This window comes from Gorilla gorilla, chromosome 19 (genome assembly GCF_029281585.2).
Source record: "Gorilla gorilla gorilla isolate KB3781 chromosome 19, NHGRI_mGorGor1-v2.1_pri, whole genome shotgun sequence".
Lineage (NCBI taxonomy): Eukaryota > Metazoa > Chordata > Mammalia > Primates > Hominidae > Gorilla > Gorilla gorilla.
In genome coordinates, this window is record NC_073243.2 from 38,611,626 (window position 1) to 38,635,484 (window position 23,859).

The 23,859-nt window shown below is 36.7% G+C and overlaps 1 protein-coding gene across 1 annotated transcript in view; it reads right to left on the reverse strand.

Annotated features, from left to right (window-relative positions):
* Positions 1-4,819: 4,819 nt before the first annotated feature.
* FCHO2 (FCH and mu domain containing endocytic adaptor 2) overlaps positions 4,820-23,859 on the reverse strand; it is a 134,284-nt gene continuing 115,244 nt past the window's right edge. Inside the window, exons 20-26 of the mRNA XM_055367023.2 lie at positions 20,469-20,580; positions 17,831-17,986; positions 17,014-17,146; positions 13,343-13,542; positions 12,503-12,567; positions 7,590-7,754; positions 4,820-7,275 (exon numbers count right to left, since the gene is read on the reverse strand). Coding sequence (XP_055222998.1) covers positions 7,253-7,275; positions 7,590-7,754; positions 12,503-12,567; positions 13,343-13,542; positions 17,014-17,146; positions 17,831-17,986; positions 20,469-20,580 — 854 coding nt within the window. The 3' untranslated portion in view covers positions 4,820-7,252. The remainder of the gene's footprint in view (positions 7,276-7,589; positions 7,755-12,502; positions 12,568-13,342; positions 13,543-17,013; positions 17,147-17,830; positions 17,987-20,468; positions 20,581-23,859) is intronic.

Here is a 23,859-nt window from a genome sequence, read left to right on the forward strand (position 1 = left end):
GTATGTCTTATCTTTCTCATAGTCTGCCTACAAACCAAATTTCTATTTTTAGTAGTTATTAGCAATCTTCCATGTTTCACATTATTTCATATGACTTGTTTTCTTTCAGGAGAAAAAAAAATCTGCTCATATATATGAATCTAATTTGTAATGCCCTCCCTGCTTTTTAAGCTGATAACAACTTGATCTTATTACATACAAAAAAAAAAAAAGAAATCCATTTTACTCCCAACCCCACATTTTGTTCAATTAAAAAATTACATTTTTTATTGTGTATCCTTTAACAAATTATTTTGGCTATAGTTTTAGCTTTTAACCTTTGTATTAGAGATATACAGTCTGGGACCGCCGTCGTACATGCAGTCCATCATTGTAAGCCCTCTTAAAGAAAAGAACTTGCACTTCTGTTTGACTTTGAAGGCCCCTACATCCTGAAAAACTGGATAGGAAAGAGGTCATTACTGATCATAGTTACTTTGCAGATGTGTGAAATGTTTAAATTGTGAATTACTCACTGATTTCCTCCTAATGAGCTGGTACTTCGAGGGGACTTTCCCTAATCTGAGTGGGGAGGTGCCTGGGGTCAGAGACCCCAGAACTTCTAAATATTGTGGGTGCCATCAACTCAGATCAAAAAGAAGTAAAGCAAGCAACTGCAATTTTGCACTGACAGGATTATGATTCTGATGTATACAGTCAATCACCAACCTTAAAGGTCATCTTACCTCAAGCAGATACCCTGGTTGCCTGTCATACTGAAACATGCTTCATGCAAATAGCATGAAGATGGTTTCAAAGTATGCCTTTACACTTCCTGAACAATTTGAAATTCACTCGATAAGTTCCCCAACTAATGGAAATATTTTATTGACAGAAGGTGGAAAAACCAAATAACCTAATCTTTGTTGCAGGCTCATCACTCTTTAGGTTACTCTTTTTGGGAATTTCAAGGGTGTAAACAGTCACTATTCATTGAGTATGTGATGACATTAAGGTTTTGAACTTAAAAGGCTCTTAATTTTGCCAAAGGCTAACCTCTGTCACTTCTCTGGATCACATTTTTTTTTTCTTTGAGACAGAGCCTTGTTCTGTCACCCAGTCTGTAGTGAAGTGGCATGATCTTGGCGCACTGCAACCTCCACCTCCTGAGTGAAAGTGACTCATGCCTCAGCCTTGGGAGTAGCTGGGACTACAGGCATGTGCCACCACACCCAGCTAGTTTTTTGTATTTTTAGTAGAGAAAGGGTTTCTCCATGTTGGCGAGGCTGGTTTTGAACTCCTGAGCTCCGGCAATCCGCCCACCTCAGCTTCCCAGAGTGCTAGAATTACAGGCGTGAGCTACCGCACCCGGCCGACACTTTTCTTAAGAGAGTAATTTGGGCAAAATATATTCCCAGAAAAAAAAACAAACTGATCCTGTATCCACTTAGGGAAAACAAAATATGACATTTGGCTTTGAGACCAAAAAGAATAAAAATTAGATCAGCAACCTACTTCATACGTTAACAAACAAAACAAAACAAAACAAACAAAAAACCTGGCTATATTGGTAGGACCACGTAAGGCAAGGCAATAATCAAAATAGGAAGATCCTTATGTGAAGAGATCTTTGTGCATCAACAGAAAGTTCAACTTTCACTCTATGCAACTATTTTCCAAAACATAGTTATATAGTTTATAATTGTAGATGTAATATGTACTAATTATAAAAAAATTTAGATAACACCTAACATATTGTTAAAAATAAAAATCCCACCACCTATAGATTATAACAGCTTGGTGAATGCTTTTGCAAAAAGTTTTGCTCTAGATGTATGCTTTTTTTTTTTTTTCTCACTCTGTCACCCAGGCTGGAATGCAGTGGTGCGATCTCAGCTCACTGCAGCCTCCATCTCGTGGGTTCAAGTGATTTTCCTACCTCAGCCTCCCAAGTAACTGGGATTACAGGCATGCGCCACCATGCCCGGCTAATTTTTGTATTTTTGGTAGAGATGGGGTTTCACCATGTTGGCCAGGCTGGTCTTGAACTTGTGACCTCAAATGACCTGCCCGCCTCGGCCTCCCAAAGTGCTGGGATTACAGGCGTGAGCCACTGCGCCTGGCCTGATGTATGCACTTTTAAAAACAAAAATGGCATATTATCTTTTACCATTTAATAATATTGTGGCAATAGCTCAATATCAGTGACTGCGGATCTTCACAATTATTTTTAAAAGCCGCATAGTGTATCACTATATGGGAGTTATCAACTCAGCCAACCCTCTCAATTTTGTCATACTATAAACAATGTTGCAATAAACATCTTTGCATACATAATTTTGCTTATGTCTTATTATTTTCTTAGGACAAATTCCCAAGTGAATGACTAGTTTACATGATACATAGATTAAAAAAAAATTTTTAAGCCTTTGGATTCAAATCATTGTCAGAAAGGTTGTATCAGTTTACTGTTCCTAAAATGTTGAATACTTAATTAAGTTCATCCTGCTCATTGCTGAGTTCACACTATTTAAAAAATGGGTTAAAAAGTTGATTGGGATAGGTGCAGACTTGCTTGGCAATATGCTATATGGAAACATGCCTGTACCAGCAGAAATTCTGTGTCTGATTGCTGGCCAGCTCACTTGCAGCCATTCCTAGGCCCTTCTCCTTTACCCACCTTCATTATGAAGGCTACTTGCTTTCTCTGCCTGTCTTACATAATTCTGGCCAACAGAACGTAAACAGATATGAGCTGGGAGCTTCTGGAAAAACTTTTACTCTTCGCACAAAAAAAAGACAGACATACTGTAACTGTCCCTCCTAGCTGTGGATGTAAACATACAGTCTGGAGCTATGGCTGCCATACTCCAACCGTAAAGAAAGGCCGAATGACTTTTTCTGACCAATGCCAACAAGAGGTAACTTGAGCTGTGATATGAAAAAAATGTTTAAACCAGGGGACCCCAACCCCAGACCATAGACTGGTAGTGATCTGTAGCCTGTTAGGAACCACGCTGCACAGCAGGAGGTGAGCAGCAGGTGAGCAAGCATTACTGCCTGAGCTCTGCCTCCTGTCAGATCGGCGGCAGCATTAGATTCTCACAGGAACGTTAAGTCCTATGGTGAATTGCGCATGTGAGGGATCTAAGTTGTACGCTCCTTACGAGAATCTAACTAATGACTGATGATCTGAGTGGAACAGTTTCATCCTGAAACTATCTCCCCACACCACTTCATCCATGGAAAAATTGTCTTCCACAAAACTGGTCCCTGGTGCCAAAAAGGTTGGTACTGCTGGTTTAAACCATTCTTAGTTCTGTTTCTGTTACTTGAGGCTAAAAACATTACTGACAGATAAAACACTCATGCTAAAAAGATAAGCAGTGGTTTCTGAGTTACCACAAATGTTCATTCAGAAACGATCATTAGGAGGTGTATGGAAATAATTATATATATTTAAAAATATGGATAAAATAGCTACATACAGTAAGAAATCATGGAAAAAACCTTTAATACTGAGAGCCACTGAAACCATTAAATGCACATTAGGAAAAAGGAACAAAGAAAATAACAAAATGGAGCAGGTGTGGGGTACATGGCAGAGGTTTACTCTGTGTTTATCAAAACCCCGTTTTCTTCCTGGGCACATAACCAAACTACATTTCCCATCTTTTTTTGCAGTTGGTTGGAGCCACAAGATCAAATCCTGGCTCATGGAATATGGTCAGAAGTGATGATGCCAATTCTGGGCCTGGCCCATAAAAACTCCCATCTAATCTTTGCTTTTTCTTCATCTGCCGGCCAAATGAAGATTTTAAGCAGAATCACAGAATGGGAAGAGCCTGGGCCCCTGAATTACTATATGGAGCAGAACTCCTCCTCAAACCTACTTATGACTGTGATAAGAACAATGTAGTAGGTATTGTGCTTAGCTATTGCAGCAGCTAGCATCATTTAGTCTCACAGAGGTGGGAATGGGATGAAGAGGAAAAAGGAAGAAAACAATGATGGGCATATGGTATGAATGGTGAGTGCTATCAGATCTTTCCACAGGTTCCTCTGCCCTGGCCTACCTAGATAAATTAAGTTGTTCCTTTTTTAACACAGATTGGCAACATTTTTTCTTTTTTTCAAAAAGACAGGGTCTCACTTGGTCACCCAGGCTGGAGTGCTCTGGCACAATCTTGGCTCACTGCAACCTCCACCTCCCGTGTTCAAGCACTTCTCCTACCTCAGTATCCCGAGTAGCTGGGACTACAGGCATACATCACCATGCCCAGCTAATTTTTGTATTTTTTGGTAGAGTTGGGGTTTCACCATGTTGGCCAGGCTGATCTCGAACTCCTGACCTCATGTGGTCTGCCCACATCGACCTTCCAAAGTGCTGGGATTACAGTAATGCGCCACTGCACCCAGCCCAAAATTTTCAATAGTTAGGATAAATTCTTTCTTTTCTAATTTCCTTCTTTTGCTCCTTCCTAAATTTACTATTTTGGGAGGCTTGATTGTCTTAACTAATTCTTTGGAACATTATGATTTTTGAACTGTCTGAGACTGTGTTCCTGAGCAACTGGTTAGGAAGAAAGTCTGCAAAAATTTAACATCAATTTAAATATATCTTAAAATATATTAAAAATAATCCCTTGTTAAACAATTTTGACACTTTGGGATATACTCCAAATGAAGCTTTCTATATAACCAATAAATAACAATTCGATCTGTATGCCTGTTCAAACAGTAGTACAAAGTTAAAAACCAATTACTTGGCCAGCTTGCCTTGTCCTAACATTATGATATAGCTATTACTATCAAGTACAAAGACACATAAACCAATTGATAAATTATATATTACATGTTTATTAAGAGCACAACTTTTATGTAAAATTTACATTTAATGAAAAAAATCAAAAATATTTACAAAATCTTGGAAGACAGATGTGCATTGTTCTAATTACAATCCAAAGTAGTAAATAACAATCCTTAAAAACTCACATTTATTAGAGTTGTGTTTACAAATTCTTGGTTAAAGAGGCAGCTACAAAGTTTATCACTATATATAAGCAAGAACCAGCTTGCTAGGTACATTTCCCATTGAAAATCTACTGGTCTCTTTTACACCATTAGTGGATTTTTAAATGGAAAAAAAAATCAATATAAACTCATATGGCTTCAAAATTGTAACCTGTACCCAATACTTGGTATGAAGACTGTGGTAATTAAGAAAGTGCAGAAGTTTAACCATTTCACTAATTTGTACATTTTTAGGTAATAGTTGATTAAAAACAAACATGGTAAGAACAGTGTCTGAATTCCAATAATAAAATATTGGCTGCCCTAAAAGCAGTTTGATTGCAAAGCAAATTAGTTAGAATTCCAGTAAGGGACTGTGTAATTGGCATTTAAAAGAGCACAATATAAGAGTTAGAAATTCTAATTTAGCTCACTATTTAGTAAAGATTAGCATTTTAGCAAATTATCTTATGTGCTGCTTTAGTCAAATGTAAATTCAGACTTGGGCTAACATTGAATATATAAAAAAGCACATACTGTGTTATATATTGCTAAAGAGTAGATTTTCTGCTGTATTTAGTATAGCAAGATGTTACATAAATGTCTAGTAATAGAGGTTTTATTTTCTGTGAAGCTTAACGGAACAATTAGTGGTTTTATATAAATTATCATATATAACACAATTTATCACTTCTACTAGGCAAATAAAGGACACTCATATTTATTATTATAAATGAAATTCCCATTTGTAAATTATGAAACCTTATCCGAAATATTTTATTTCTTCAATTAATCAAGATTTGCTACTAAAGTTAGGTTTCTTACTATTTAGTATTGGTAGTTTATTTTTAGAAATGTTTAACCAAATATATCACTTCAAATAATTTCCCTATTTTTACAAAGTAGAAATTGAATAATTAAAATGTACAAATTGGTAATTTTTCCAATTGTTGAAATAAAAACAAATGGCAGTGCTTCTCCTTCTGTTTCCAAAATTAATCTTTTAAAAAATGCATTCCTCACAAAATACCATAAAACTCATGTTCACAACACAATCAGTAAATAAATGCATAAATTTTAAATGATAAAGTGTCAAGGAAAATGCTAAATTGAGAGTTAAAATACCAGTTACCAATTTAGCACTATAGTTTTTTTAGAATTTGTTTTAAAATTCACACACTTTTGATGAGGTTAATGTCAAGTATCTGAAGGTAATCTTTCTTCCTGTAAACACATGCCATTGGGTTTATTTCTCTTTCTAGTGGCTACAGTGTATCACCAAAGAATCCTGAGCCAGGATTCTTAAGTTAGGCTTTATGACTCTGAATCCCCTTCCCAGTTGCAGGCCAAAAATATTTACAAAAATTGCAAATATCTTATAAAAATGCTTGATCACTGTAAGATTCTGAACAGAAGATTCAGACTGAGAAAAAAAGTGAGGCACATTAATGAACACAAATCGTATAGGCACATCTCTGGTTTTTGTTATTGTTTTAAAAGGCACACGTTATGCAATTCCATATAAAAATAAATTAAATCTACAGCATTAATTCATCAAAAAAATCACAACTTCTATAAAGTTAACTAACTGCAGAAGTAAATGTCTCTGCTGTCATTTGCAAGCTTATTTTAAAACACATTGCACTTGAGAATTTTTTTTAAAAATCATATAAAACATCACTTATACTTTATTAATATGTTTATGAGAATCAAATTATAGATTTTTTGCATACAACTTGGACTCTGGTCTGATTACCTTATGGCACATAGCTCAATTTGATTAAGTGTTCTGAGTTAACATTACCCAAAACTTAGAATTCATGTTCTATTTGTATCCACTGAATATCAAACTTATGAAATTTCAAAGTTATCTCTGACTCTAAAAATGTATGGAAAGCTAAATTACTTTGTGCTTGCTCTCCTGAAACTTTAGGCCTGATATTACACTATAACCCTTTTTTTCAACATAGACACTGGAAATAATTTAAAAATTAATCCTACAAAAACTTCATTTTTACTGAGAATCTGAATAAATGTGCTTCCTGAATATTGTAGTTGATCATTTACAACACAGAGAATCATTTCAGTACTATTTGTTTCAATGACTCACTTTAAAAGTGCGATTTAATGTTTGTAGTCAGCTCTCAAATATGTCTAAGTTTGAAAGACATCATACAAGTTAAAATAGTGTTTGGAAAGAACAGATAATGCAGAATGGCAGGTTTGTACTCCCTGAAGCCACATCACTTTCCCAGGTCCATCAACAATCCGCCAGGTATCGTCCTGAAAAACGCCAAGCAGACCTTTGCAATTACAATTTCAAATGCACTCTAAGGACATTTTCCACTGTGGTTACCAATACAAAACTCTAGTTCCCATCTGCTATTTACAGTACATTAGAATCAGATAACAGGTGTTCAGCTATACTGACTGTAAGAACTCTCTCCCAGGTGTGTCTCTACCTGGCACCTTGTACCAAGGGTTAAAGAAAAAATTTCCATGTCTTTAGATTATAAATTGCTTGACAGTTTTTCAGTAACTGTTAGAATACAAATGTTTCTCATGTACATTAAAAAGTTTGAAATCTCCTAACTTACCAGTAGCAAACCGCTTCTTTATTAAGGAAAGCCTATAGCCAGTGCCCACAAGTTCGAAATCTACTCCTGAAAGGGTACTTCCCTCGCTGAGGAATTGTACTGCAAGTGTCGTGGGTTTACTAGGTCCTTCTGAAAGATCAAATTTTGCTCGGAGGGACCCAGAACCTACAAAGAAAAGAATAAAGCACTTACACAGGGTAAAATACATTTCACACAAAATAGAATCAAATGAGCAAGTAAGCTAAACTACATCAGTCCTGTGCTACGTTCATTAGATGTGCACAGTAAACAAACCATTATCCTGTTTCCAAATCTCATATTTTTTAGTGAATATCAATTTTCATTAAGTAAATAACCCATGCTTTTCTTTGACTCAATACTAATCTTCAGAGATGTTAACTACTGGACTCCTATGCTATATGCATGTTGAGGCGAGTCAAAAGAGAAGAAGGAAGTAACTGAGGACAGCCCAGAGAAAAACCCTAGGAGGGATATAGGTGGCATAAAGTTAAAAAAGAAATGACTACTGAGTAGTAGAAGAAGTAAAGATGGAAAGGTAACTACGGTTGGGAAGAGTTGTATAACATTGCTATTTTCTATTCACTTTTCTTTTTAAAGTTTTACTGGTCTAACATAATGCCAAGTAGGTATTTCTGAGGTGTTTTGTTTCTAGTATCATCACCATTTATTCAGTATACCTCAGTCTACTGGAATGGCAGGAACAGTAAACCAATAATTATAATGAATGTTATAAATGCTCTAAAGGAGCTCTGAGGAGCTACAGGCACAAAAGCACCTATCTCAGCTGAAAATTATAAATGGTGGTGGGGATGACGGTGTGTATTTTAGGCAGAAGTTACCAAAGATGCAGAGACAGAGAGAGCATGATGCATTTAACGAAATAGCATCTATATCAGATTAGCAGGAGAACAGGATACAGGTAGAGGGGAGTGGCAGATGAGACTAGAGTGGTAGCATGGGCCAGGCCATGGTAAGAAATTCATGATGTAACCATGGGAAGTCACCAAAGATAAGGAAGACAAGAACATTTCAGATTAGTGTCTCAAAAGGGAAGAGAAGCACAAGATGCAAGGTTGGGAGACCAACTGTAAGTCAAAACAGTTTAGGACTCCAGATGATAGGAAAGGGGGATCTGAACTAGGGCTAATAAAAAGGAAAGATATTAAGAAAGTTATTTGAAAGATATTTAGGAGTTGGAATCAAGAAATGAGAAAGGAGGAGTCTAGGAGGGTTCCCAGGTTTCTGGGTAGAGCAAATGGACAGAAATGCTAGGTACTAGCAGTAAGATCCTGTGATCCCCTGCACAGAAGTTTAACACTACACAGAGAAATGGAGAATAAGATGTCACAACATTGATCCAACTTGTATTATTATGCCTGGAGGCATAGATCAGTAGTGGAGATGAACTGCTGCCTTATTCTTAATTACTATCCAGGCCCTCAAACTTTTACAATTCTTGATAACCAATTTGGTTGTGCAAAAGTTCTACCATAGACTAAGAGCAACAACCTTGACAATCACCTTAGAAATATTTCCTGTCCCTCTTCTGAGTACACAGTCAGCAACAGAAAACAGATTTCTATTTTACAGAATTTTTTTTTTTTTTTTTTGAGACAGAGTCTCTCACTCTGTTGCCCAGGCTGGAGTGCAGTGGCACGATCTTGGCTCACTGCAACCTCCGCCTCCTGGGTTCAAGCGATTCTCCTGCCTCAGCCTCCTGAGTATCTGGGATTACAGGCGCACACCACCATGCCTGGCTAATTTTGTATTTTTAGTAGAGACAGGGTTTCACCATATTGGCCAGGCTGGTCTTGAATTCCTGACCTCATGATCCACCCGCCTCAGCCTCCCAAAGTGCTGGGATTTCAGGCGTGAGCCACCGTGCCCAGCCTATTTTACAGCATTCTTATTTAGATATTTATTTATTTATTTATTTATTTATTTATTTATTTATTTTTGAGACAGAGTCTCCCTCTAAGGCCCAAGCTGGAATACAGTGGTGCAATCTTGGCTCACTGAAACCTCTGCCTCCCAGGTTCAAGCTAGACTCGTGCCTCAGCCTCCTGAGTAACTGGGACTACAGGCACGTGCCACCACACTTGGTTAATTTTTGTATTTTTAGTAGAGACAGGGTTTTGCCACATTGTCTAGGCTGGTCTCCAACTCCTGGCCTCAAGTGATCCACCTGCCTCAGCCTCCCAAAGTGCTGGGATTGCAGGAATGAGCCACCATGCCTGGCCTTGGATATTCTTTTCAAAGGCTTGACTAACCACATCAAAAACCACATTTATAAGATTTTTCCATTTCCTCACAGAAACACCTGATACCTGAATAGCAGAGGGAAACTTAAAATCTGGTTAGAAAATTTGTGTCTCATTTTTTTATTTTTTGAGACGGAGTCTCTGCGCCAGGCTGGAGGGCAGTGGTGCGATCTTGGCTCACTGCAACCTCCACCTCCCGTGTTCAAACAATTCTCCTGCCTCAGCCTCCCGAGTAGCTGACACTACAGGCATGTGCCACTACATCCAGCTAATTTTTGTATTTTTAGTAGAGACAGGGTTTCACCATGTTGGCCACGATGGTCTCGATCTCTTGACCTCACGATCCACCTGCCTTGGCCTCCCAAAGTGCTGGGATTACAGGCATGAGCCACTGCACCCAGCCTGTGTCTTATTTTTGAGAGAACAAATTTCTTTCTTGTTAATTATTTACAATAGTATAGTTTCATTATATTGGGGAAAAAGATCCTTTTGTCCTTCTAAACTGGTTATAAGCCCTTAATGCAAACAGGATTGCTGGTTTACTTCAATTTAAACTAGGAATTTCAGCTTGGCTCACAAAAAGCTATATATTAATAGCTAGGGTTAAAGTCAATGCAGTTGGCCAGCTGAAAGTGGGCAACCTATAAGTACCAAACAGCAAAAAAGAAACTGCAGATTTGCTTGGTTATTTCACCCAATGTATGGCTCTCCAGTAAAAGTCTTATTCTGCGTGGCAGGTGTAAATGAATAAACAACACAGACATATTTATGGTCCTTTCTACAGAAATATCTATGAGAAAAGCTACTGATATGTTTTATATTATGCTCAAAATATTCAAAAAGAAAAAGCTCAGCAACATTTGAAAAGCCAAAAAAACCTATCAAATAGAGGCGTTATTGGAGACTAGGCTGGGCATGGTGGCTCATGCCTGTAATCCCAGCACTTTGGGAGGCTGAGGCTGGCAGATCAACTGAGGTCAGGAGTTCAAGACCAGCCTGGCCAACATGGCGAAACCCTGTCTCTACTAAAAATACAAAAATTAGCTGGATGTGGTGGTAGGCGCCTGTAATCCCAGCTACTCGGGAGGCTGAGGCAGGAGAATTGCTTGAACCTGGGAGGCAGAGGTTGCAGTGAGCCAAGATCATGCAGCTGCACTCCAGACTGGGCAACAGAGCAAGGCTCTGTCTCAAAAACAAAACAAAACAAAACAAAAAAAACCCTAAAACAACAAGCAGAAAAGTTATTGTAGACTAAAATTATGCATTCAAAAGAAGGCAGAAGAATTCTCTTTTGATTAAGAGAAAATAAGACTATGTTAAAGACTTGGCTATCCCAAGAATTACATCCTTATTATAAGTTGAGTTATAGAAGTGATCAGCTAGGACAGCCTTTTCCTTGGCATTATGAACACAAACAGATGTACTTAGTGAGAGAAGCATAACTTGCTTCTCCTTAAAATAATCATCAGAAAATTGAATGCTGCTGATAGTTAGCTTTAATAGGGGGAAATGGACAGGAAAAAGGTTCTTTCAGAGAACTGCAGAAGGCAAGGGGGCTTTTTTTTTCTTTTTTGAGACAGAGTCTCACTCTGTTACCCAGGCTGGAGAGCAGGGGCACCATCTCAGCTCACTGCAACCTCCGCCTCCTTGGGTTCAAGTGATTCTCATGCTTAAGTCCCCTGAATAGCTGGAATTACAGGCATGCAGCACGACACCCAGCTAATTTTTGTATTTTTAAAACAGATGGGGTTTCACCATGTTGGCCAGGCTGGTCTTGAACTCCTGACTTCAAGTGATCCACCCGCCTCGACCTACCAAAATGCTGGGATTACAAGCGTGAGCCACTGTGCCGGGACGGCAAGGGGCTTTTTAAAGCCTGGAAGTGTCTACATGATTTCTGGGAGGTCAGGAGAATCCCATTAACAGAATGAACTAAACTGTGTTAAATCAGTTTCAATTAGTTATCAGGTTACCTACATGGAACAGTTCTATTTCTTTAAATTTACTAGGTATAGTTTCTTAATGTTAGCATGTAAATATAAGAAGTATTTACATAATATTTATAAAGTTATGGCAAAATAAATTTTTTCTTATAGAGAACACATACTCAATCTAGACGAACAAATGTGTTCTGAATTTCAGCTGGTCCATTCTAAAGGTATTAACTTCCACCTAGTGGTCAGTTCTAGAACTGAGGGCATGAAATTCCAGGAGGAAACTTTACATAAACTTGCCCTTAAAAAAGGTATTGCAGTGCTTCCAGGAACGGTGCACCCATGGCCGGACGCAGTGGCTCACGCCTGTAATCCCAGCACTTTGGGAGGCCGAGGTGGGCAGATCACGAGGTCAGGAGATCAAAACCATCCTGGGTAACATAGTGAAACCCTGTTTCTACTAAAAAACAAACAAACAAAAATTAGCTGGGTGTGGTGGCACGTGCCTGTAATCCCAGCTACTCAGGAGTCTGAGGCAGGAGAATTCCTTGAACCCAGGAGGCGGAGGTTGCAGTGAGCTGAGATTGTGTTACTGCACTCCAGCCTGGCAACAAAGCTAGACTCTGTCTCAAAAAAAAAAAAAAAATCAATTTTCAGTGACATCATTTTATAAATAAAAAAGGACACACACACTTACCTCCATTTTCTGATTTTTCTGAAATACTAGACAATTTCCAAAAGGCTTTCATTTGTTCTGCATTCCTGCAATAAGAACAGATATCTTCAGGTTTTGTGTCTAGTATAGTACCTGATACATGAATGGGACCTCAATAAATAAGTGTATTTTAAATATTTTCACTACAACAAATATATTGCTAAGTTTAAGTAGTATTAACTGGTGAAAATGTGTTTATGATATAGTATAAATGTAATGCTGTATCTTTTTCAATTAATGGAAGTTTACCAAATTATGTAATTCTTCTCATTCCTATTGGTCAGAGAAAGTAAAATGGAATGTGTATAGGGATCAGTACCTTCATTAGTGAAGGAAGACACATGTTATTAAATGATGAAGCAACTATAAAGAGTGGTTAGTCTATACTAATACTAACAGAGGGGACAGGAGAAGTTGCTAAGAGATGGCAGTAACTAATACCATTAAACACTAATTAGACAGGTGTTCCTGTTCCTATAGACTTGCCAGATGCTATATTTAATCCATAAAATATTTGTATTTTTTAAATGAAAAAAAAAAAAAAGAAGTTTAGAGAGGTCAAGCACTCTGCCTAATGGTAAAGTTAGTATGGAATCATTGAAGTCTGGGTGGTACTTAGAGCAAAACTAGTTTTGTTTATTTTTGATTAAGGTTACTATGGTTTGACTAGTAAAATGAACTGCATCTTTTACAGCGTGGTTTCTATGGAAAAAGGCACAAAACTTTTTCAAATTTCTAAGAAAACTTACAGAACTTGGGTTCTAGAAGTTGGGGATTGCAACAAAAATTTAGTGGGAATTCAGAAACGTATGTTTAATTTACCATATTGCAGGCGGAAGGGACTGCATGTTCGTTACTCCTCCATCCACTGGTACCACCACCTGTATGTTGGAAAGCACACTAGGTGCCACCATAGCTTCTGGATTGTATTTATAATCCACTCTAAGATCTGTGGTGCTAGCACTACATTTCCAGTATGTTGCAAGATTCAGAGGAGTGGACTGAATACCATTTGATGATACCTTTAAAGAGAAAAGAACAAACAATTGTTTCTGGCCTGAAAAGTTAAGAAGTCATGTTAATGACATGGACACTTGAAAATGTAAGTCCACAAAATCAAAAATATCTAATGAGGGGACTATCTGCTGGCAGAGTGAAGCAGACCTATCTCAAAGGAGTAAGGATCATTCTCAATGTGGGGACCTACTACTACTTACATCAAAATTGCTGTGGTGCTTGTTTATAACACACATTCCCTTAGCTCCAACTGCAGAAAATCTGATTCAACAGCTTAGGGACAGGGCCCAGAAATCAGCATTTTATGAAGGAATTCTTATTTATGCATGTAGTTTGCGAATCTTCCAACATTCAACACAGAATTCAAAGATTCTTCATACATTATAAGAATTCAGATTTAGAACACGAGAAAAAAGGTCACCACGTAGTACCACAAGTTGGAATTAGAATACTTCCAACTTCAAATGTTTAATCACATGACTCACAGTAAATGGTATAATTCCTTCAAATTCTTAAGCTCCTTGTCCAATGGCTCCTTTTTAAGGAGACCTACTCTGACTGCTCTGTTTAAATTTACACTGAAAACTGTATTTTCAATCTTCCTTACCTTAGTCTATACTTTTTCTTTTTTCCATACCACTCATTTTCTAACATAGAATATTATGATTATTATTTTGAGGCAGGGTCTCACTCTGTTGCCCAGGCTGGACTGTAGTGGCATGCTCATGGCTCACTGCAGCCTCAACCTCCTGGGCTCAAGCAATCCTCCCTCCTCAGCCTCTGTACTAGCTAGGACTACAGGCTTGTGCCATCACACCCAGATAATTTTACATTTTTTGTAGAGATGGGGTTTCTTTTTATTGCCCAGACTGGTCTTGAACTCCTGGGCTCAAGCAATCTTCTCGCCTCAGCCTCTCAAAGTACTGGGATTATAGACGAGAGCAACGAAGTCCAGCCCATAGAATATTACTGATCTTTACTGTCTCCCTGTCCTACTCCCAGCAATTACATGCACTGAATAATACACATCTGTTGAATAAATGAACACCTGTAAGAAACTTTAAGTCAATTTAAGTGGCAGCACTTTTTTATTCTTTAAGTATTTTTCTAGAAACATAAGCCATTTTAATAAAATTACCCTATTAAAAACTCAAAAAATAGAGAAATATAAAGTAGGAAATTTATCCCTTGGAATCCTGGCATATATCCTTCCAGACTCTTCAGGCATATGCAAACAGATCCATGTCATTCTTTTTAATGGCTATAGTAATTAATTTCCTCCTCTGCTGATGTGTATGTACTTAGGTGGTTTCTAAACAATGCTACAGCGAATATCCTTTATGCCTTATCTTCATCCAATTGTGTATTTCTGATGATTTCTGGAAGTGGAATTGTTGAATTAAAGGTTACATCTTTCAACAATCTAACAGAATTGCCTTCTAAGAGGTTTTACTTGCATCCTATTAACAAGTGATCATAACCTTCTTAATACTGGATAAAGCGAACTTTCATTTTTGTCAATCTGATGGGCTAAAACTGACACCTCATTGTTATCTTAGTATTTACTGCTCTCATTACTACTGACATGAAGCATCTTTCCATAGGTTATTTGTCTATTGAGTTATTCACATGTTGCTTACAAATTTACAAGGGCTCTTTGGGGTAAGCCCTTTGGTTCATCTTATGTGTCGTAAATACTTTTCCCACAGATTAAATACTGATTGTGTTTAAAGGTTTAACAAAATATTTTATACACACACATTTATTTATCAAATATTTCATTCTCTTCTTACATGGCTTCTGGGTTTCATATCATACTTAGGTCTTCTGCACTTCAAGATTAAAATATGTAATAAATATGTATTACATATATACACACACAGAGAGATACATATACAGTTGTTCCTCAGCATACTTGGGAGGGTGGGTTCCAGGACCCCTGTGTATATACTAATCTGTGCACACTCAAGAAACATAGTTGGCCCTGTGGGACCCACATATAGAAAAAGTTGGCCCTCTGTTTATACATGAGTTTTGCATCCACAATCATTGCATTTTCAATTGGTGTTTGGTTAAAAAGAATCCTCGTATAAGTGGACCTGCACAGTTTATAGATCCTTTTTGTTTAAGGGTCAACTGTATCTTCACCCATGACTTTATTTTAGTACCTTTATGGTATGGTATCTTTTATTATTATTATTAAACCTTTGATACACATGGATTTTACATTGGCTAAAAGTCTAACAGGGATTCACCTTAATTTTTTTCTCAAGTGTCTAGCTTGCTATCCTCAACATCATTTTTTGAAAAATTCATCACGTCCACATTGCCTTGAAATGCTACTATGTCGTATAAACAATTTTCCATTTATTCTTAGATCTATTTCTGGATACTCTAATCTATTCCTTCATCTGGCCATCTACTGCTGCGTTAGTTCCAAACTATTTTAAATACTGTCTATACTAAGCTTTCCCATTAAAGCTAAAACATTACTCCACTTTACTGTTTAAAACATTTCTTGCCAGAAGCGGTGGTTTGTGCCTTTAGTCCCAGTCACTCGGGAGGCTAAGGCTGGAAGACTGCTTGAGCCCAGGAGTTTGAGGCTGCAGTGAAATGTGATCACGCTACTCTACTCCATCCTGAGCAAGAGAATGGGACTCCATCTCTTTAAAATAAAAAATTCTTGACTTATTCTTGTAAGCTTTATTCTTCTAGAGAAACATGAAAATGATTGTCAAGCCTCCAAACACAAAGACGTAACTCTACTGGGCTTCTGATCAGTATTATATTAGGTGTATAAGTTAACTGAGAAACAGCTAAACTTTTACAGCATGAATCTTTCCATATTCAAGTCACTAGAGATTGTGTTGTGTTTCTTCCTAATTGTTCTATTATGAATATTTTTCTCCACTAGTTTTTGTAATTGGTTTTGAAAGTTATTAATTTTGGTATTAATTACTAAACTGACCACCTATATTAAATGTCCTTATGCCAAATAGTTCTTCAATTGGTTCTCGTGAGAGGAATATATCACCTGTAAGCAATAATAATTTTGATTCCTCTTTCCCAGTATTTATTAATGCTTATTTTGTTCTCTTACCTGACTGTACTGGCTAACACATCCAGAAAACTCTTATATACTAACAGGATCTACTAATGGGCATCTCTGCCATTCCTAACTTTAATTGATTACTTTGGGAGTTTCATTGTTAAGACTGATACTGCTAGTCATTTCAGCTTAAGGACAAATTTATGCATTTATATTTACTCAGTATTTTAATCATAAATAAATGGTGAATTTTACCCAACTGGTCAAAATCTCCACTGGCTTATAAACAGATTTTCTAATTTCAAAACATCCTTGAATTTCTGGGAAAAAACTCACTTGGCTATGACATACTTATTCATTTAATTATATGCTAGATTCCATTTTTTAATATTTTAATTTAGAATTTTTGCAATGTCGTGACACTTACCTGATACTTTAATACATCTACATTATAATAAGAAGCAGCTGGATTTTGCTCTGACAACTTCTTGAGGTAGACAGTAACAGCTTGCATGTTCATCCAAAAATCTTTTGTGTTGGAATCACATTGTGATGGATCACTACATATATAAAAAATATATTTGTTATTTTATTGACTTATCTTTATTTTTTGCCTCTGTGTTGTAATTTGGTGACACAGGAAAAACTAGCAGAAATAAACCAAGAGGTGGGATGAAGGAAAATTAGATCAGGGGATGAAGAATGGAACACAGGAGAAGCTTGCTTGAAAGATAAGATGGAGAGAGAGAAAAGAATCTTAAAATAACTATTAGCACCACTGAAAACAAAATAAAAAGACAGCAGAAGGGTGTTTAGTAAGAATAATTTTGGTATGGTTTTCAAATTGAATAATATTATTTCAAAGAAGAAGGGGAAAAACTTTTTTTTTGAGACAGGGTCTAGCTCTGTCACCAAGGCTGGAGTGCAGTGACACGATCTTGGCTCACTGCAACCTCTGCCTCCCAGGCTCAAGCGATTCTCCCACCTCAGCCTCCTGAGTAGCTGGGACTACAGGAACGCATCATCATGCCCAGCTAATTTTTGTTCTTGTTTTTTTTTTTTTTTTTTTTGGTAGAGATGGGGTTTTGCCACATTGCCCAGGCTGGTTTTGAACAACTGGGCTCAAGCAATCCACCTGCCTCAGCCTCCCAAACTGCTGGGATTACAGGCGTGAGCCACTGTGCACAGCAGGAAAGAAAATCTTAAAACGAAATTTCAACCTTCAAAACAAAAAGTACACAAACCTGAACACAAGCTGTGCATTTGGAAGAATCTGCTCTAGTCTGCTGATATTTTTCACCCTGAAGCACAACACAGCTGGAGTTGGATTGCTGGTGAAGACTTTAATAATTCCACTTGGAAATGACATTGTCATATCACCAGTGATCTTCACAATACACCTAAAACAGGGATTTTGAAAAGTGTTTAAATAAAATGCTCTAATCTCTATTTAAAGTATTTGGTTTAAAAAGGCACACGCGTGCGCGTGCGCACACACACACGCACCTATATGTGTGTATATCTATATCCTTTATCATAACTATAGATTATTTTTTCAATTTAATTTTAAAAAATTATATACATGAAATGGTATACTCATCTAGCATCATCTTTTCCTGGAATTAAACTCTAAACACAAATGCAAGCACACTGATAATATTCCTTCACTTTTTTGTGATAACCATTCCCTCCCTGGAAGGATATTGCTTTCCTCATAATGCTATACCTAGTTGTGGCTATTTTTCCCTCCCAAACCCCAAAAAGCACTGGGCCTGGTGATGGTGATGGTAGCTGTCCCCCTTGCTCCTCATTGCTTCTTCCAACCCTCTATTCTTTCTTCCTTTGAAACATATAACTACATAGCCAAAACTCTCAACTGGACCCCTTTGGTAATCCTATCACATTTCCGAAGTCTATTTATTCTTCTTTTGGTCTTTTCCTAGCTTCCCCTTTTATCTCTAACCTGCAATAGTCCTTCCCCCAACTCTTAGCTGATGACTGTGCTCTTAATTTTACTGAGGAAATAAAAAAATAACTTCCTCATACTCTCACTAGTAAATCTACCTAACTTTTTATCCATATATTCTGCAGTCCATACTGTTTCAACAGATAATCAATTTCTGTACCTCAGGCCAATCCCAGCAATTCTGCACTGGAACTCATCTGCTCTTATATACTGAAGGACTTCATTCATGTGATTGTTCCCTCTTTTTTCTGCAAGTCCTGTTTTTCCGTAAATAACGGATCTTTCCCATCAGCATGCAGACATGCTGAAATATATATCATCTTTTAAAAAACACAAAAATGAAAATAAATAAAACCCTCCTTTGATTCCACCACCTCACTCCTGCTACCATTCCATTTCTCTGCTCCCACTTAGACCAAAACATCCTGAAATAACTGCATTTGTTCTTTCCAAATACAGTTGTCTAGACTGCATCACCTTCGGCTCCTGAACACTCTCAAAGCATACTTTCATCTCCACTATGCCACTAAAATCTCTCTTGTGAATGTCACCAATTATTGTCAATGGTCAATTTTTCTTGACCTGTCAAGCAGCATCAGATACAGGTTCACACCTGCCTTCAAGAAATGATTTATTCACTTAGTTTCTAGACATGGGTCTATTGGTTCTCTCCTCACCTCTCTTGCTGCTTGCTCTCTCAAATTCCTTTGTTAAATCATTCTCATCTTCCTGTTTTCTAAACACTGGAGGGAATCAAGACTTAGTTTTCAGATCTCTTTTCTATCTATTCCTTAAGGCCACTAATTTTGAGTATTATCTACAAACTAATTACACTACCAAGTATTTTATCTCTAGCCTAGACTTACCCCTTGAACTCCAGAATCATGTATCCAAGTATCAATTCAACATTTCCACTAAGATGTCTTAAACTTCAAACTTAGCATTTTGCCTCCAGCAAATCTTGACAATTCTGTTCTCAAAATATATTCAGAATCTCATTACTACTCATCACCTGCTCTGCTAATACCCTTATACAAGCTACCATTATCTCTCACCTGGACTTCTGTAATTAATTTTCTAACTTTCTCTCTGCATTAATTCTGACTGCCCACCGCACCCTCTGCCCCCAGTTTATTCTCCATACAGCAACCAGCGCTCCTCTGAAAACACATGTAATTTCATCATTCCTCTGCTCAAAGCCTCCACTGGCTTTCCATGTTACTCAAAATAAATTCCAAATTCTTTATCATGGCCTATAATGCCTAACCTGGTCTCATACCTCTCCGGACTCATCTTCAAGTACTCTCCTGTTTACTCCTACTCAGTGACATGGTTTTGCTTGCTGTTTCTTGAATATACCAAATATGCTTTTACCTTGGTATCTTACACTCACTGGTTCCCTCTTCCTGGAATACTTTCCTCAGATATCTGCATGGCTTGCTCCTCCATGTCTTTCAACTACCTGCTTAAATTAACCTCAAAAAAGTTTACCCTGATCATTCTATCTAAAATAGTAGCCCTCTATCTAATGTTATTCTCTAGCCTCTAACCCTGGTTTATTTTTCTTCATAGCGTGTATCAATATCCAATACATACAGCTGTTTCTTTGATATTTAGTTTTCCCTCACTATAATGCAAGCTCAGGAGAGAACTCGTTTGTTTACTAAAGTATCCTCATTGCACATGTAACAGAGTCTTAGAAATAATAGGTGCTCAAGAATTTGATGAATGAATGTACATTGAATGCAATCGTCAAATGACTACCTTAGATAGCAAAAAAGCAGGTAAATAAACAAGAGAAAACTGTAATCTACACAGAATCAAAATGTAATTCTTAATATTTATCACCAAGCCCCACTGCCTCCTCCACCCAACACACATACATACACATACATGTATATATTTTAAAAACTAACTTGGTGGGATCTGCTCCTTTAAAGTAGGCATTAACAGATTCTGTAAGGGCGACTGCCACAGGTAAGGTATCCTGATTTCCAAGGCTGACAGGGCTGGGACCCCGTGACACACCTAGAATATACATAATTAACTTGTTAAATCCTTCAGAAAGACATAAATTAAATATCAAGATAGTTAGATTCACATTGTTAGGCTGTCACAAACGACCCTACCACTGGTTTCAGTGATGTCCCATGATAAATCTGGGGGCTAAGAAATATAGTATAAAACAAACTGGAGCATTAATACAAAGGACAAAAAAAACCCAGGAAGACATGTCACACAGACATTTCTTTTAAATGGAAAGACAGAATGGTTAAGGAATGTCAGAATAAAAAAGCTCTTGACTAAACAGCTAAAATTTCAAAAATATGGCTTCAAAAACATTCAAATACCAAATTCCTCCAGGTTCTATCAATCATATACTTCAGGGCATTATTTAAGGCCAATTTAGGATTTTTGTATTTAAGTTTTTCTATCCAAGTAGTAATGTTTCATACACTACTCATTATTATTATAATTCTCTTTAACCTCCTCTTTGTCTGATGCTTGTATTGTATTCCCACATTACTTTGCCTCAATATTTGACTAATAAATACTTGACTAATAACATTATTTAAAAAAAAAAACCCTGGCCAAAGTTCACTCAGATAAGACACCTTTTAGAGTCAAATCAGAGAAAGATCAGTGTCTACAGAGCAAAATTAAAATGTAAGCAAATTTATGCAAGTGTTCAGGTTTCTGTTTATTGTTTTAAATTTAACCTAAATGAAGTATCCCCTCAAAATAGTGCATTGCCTTTGTTTTTCTTCACAAACACACTCTTCTTACCACTGCGTGCCTTACTGCTAACTGCTACTGATTTTCCAAAGTGGGAGCATTTCATTTAATATATAAAATGCAATTTTATAAAAATATATGTGAGTTTGTTATAATTATTCATCCTCAGTGAAAAAAATAAATAATCTAGGTCAACACTTATCTCTGAAATTTGAATATATGCTTTTCTTATATGTTACACAACATTAACAGCCATCAGACATTTTTATTTCAGATGCGACTCCTGTAGTGAAACAATGAATTACCTCTGAGATACCGTAAATATTACTTCTGATAAAAACCAGTACTGGCTTTTTCTGCCTCACAACTAAATCTGATATGCTACAAATAGTGAAAAAAGATACTCTGTTAGCTTGGTATTCTAGATTTTGAAGGAATTTGTATTTAGAAGGTTCTTCACAGTTAAAAAGTTATTCACGAAATCACAACAGCTACTATGTATTAACCACTAATATGTGCCAGGCACTTTGCTAGGGGGACATTAAAAAAAATGGTGCCTTTTTGAAGCACAAGTACTAGTTTTGCAAAGCAGAAGCAAAACAAAAAATGTGAGGGAGAGGCTGGAGTGACAAAAAGACACAAAGATGAGGCTGCAAAAGTGCTCACGATCCAGATTAGGGTATGAAAGACCTTTAATTTTATCCTTTTGTCACTAGAAACCACTGATAATGTTTGAGAGAAACATTATTAGGCTTTTATGTAGTAAGATCTCTCTGAATACAGAGTAAATCCTAGATTGAAGGGAAAAATGACTGTTGGCAGGGAATCAAGTTTGGATCAGGTGAGAGCAGTTAGGTGAAAGCTAGTGGCCTGATCAAGTGTCATTAGTTTTGGGATGCAAGAAAATATCAAGTGAAAAAAAGCTGATTAAGTATAAATTTACTGATTATAAATATAAAAATATATGTTTGTACACTGGAAAGCTTCAATGTAAATCTAACTTAGTTCAATCCACTTTTTTCCCTAATATATTGTTCTAAACAAGAGGGTCATCAGAAATTCAGGAAAACATATTTTCTGAAAAAGACAAAGGCTGTAATAATCTTTTCTCTCCAATTTTGTAACTGTAGTAAAATAAACTTAACATAAAATTTACCATCTTAATCATTCTTAAGCATACAGTTCACCAGTATGAAATATATTCATAACGCTGTGCAACAATCACTATCATCCATCTCCATAACTCTGTTCGTCTTATAAAACGGAAACCCTATACCCATGAAACAACAACTCCCACCAGTTTCCCCAGCCCCTGGCAACCACCATTCTACTTGCTGTCTCTATGAGTTTGACTACTCTTTAAGTACCTCATATAAGTGGAAGCATACAGTATTTAACTTAGCACAATGTCTTCAAGGTTCATCCATGTTATCACAGCATGTTAAAATTTCCTTCCCTTTTAAGGCTGAATAATATTCTATTGTATGCATATACCACATTTTGCTCATCCATTCATCCAACAATGGACATGGCTTGCTTCTACCTTTTGGCTGCTGTGAACAGTGCTGCTATGAACAGGGGTAAACAACTATCTCTTTGAGGTCCTGCTTTCAATTCTTTTGGGTATATACCCAGAAGTAAAATTGCTGGATCATATGTAAATTCCATTTTTCATTTTCCGAGGAACAATCATACTGTTTTCCACAGCAGCTGTACCATTTTACATTCTCACGAACAGTGCACAAGCCTTCCAGTTTCTCCACATCCTCACCAACATCTGTTATTGTAATACTATTTTATTAAAATTATACTCTCTTAAATATGAAATTAATATATTCCCTGACCAGGTGTACTGGCTCACGCCTGTAATTCCAGTACTTTGGGAGGCTGAGGTGGGAGGACTGCTTGAACCCAGGAATTTGAGCTTATAGTGAGCTATGATCACATCCCTGAATTTCAGTCTGGACAATGGAGTGAGACCCTGTCTCATTAAAAAAAAAAATGTCTCTTGAGTAACTCACACAAATGAATATTTATATAAAGTCAATGGTAACATTAATGTCTACTACTGCTTTGACACTAAAAATTAAAAGAAACCTGCATAAATATTCTTTTCAACAATCTAATCTGGGCACATAACACGACTCTGTAAATTATTATGCCTAGCTTCCCTGTAAATTATGCCATTACTGAAACATTGGCAAGCAGAGAAAAGTATTGGAAAGTTGAAGAAAAACTCAAAACCCACTTAACAGTTGGCATATTCCCTTTCGTATTTTCTATTTTTGTTTTTCTTTCAAGATCATATTGCACATGGATACTTCAAAAAATGAATAGGAAATATGTACTTAAATAGTCTTTTAAAAAGTCTAAAACTATACTGTATTATTCCAAATAAATAATTTCTTAGAAATAAAAATTTATTCTCTTAATAAGGGTAGATTGTGGTTTCTAATTTTGGTTTGTTACATATTTAGATAATTTTATGTTTTGAAAATGTAGAGAGCTTATAAACTTGAGGTACATAACAGGTATAGGGTACCTTCTTATAACAATCGATGGATATTTATG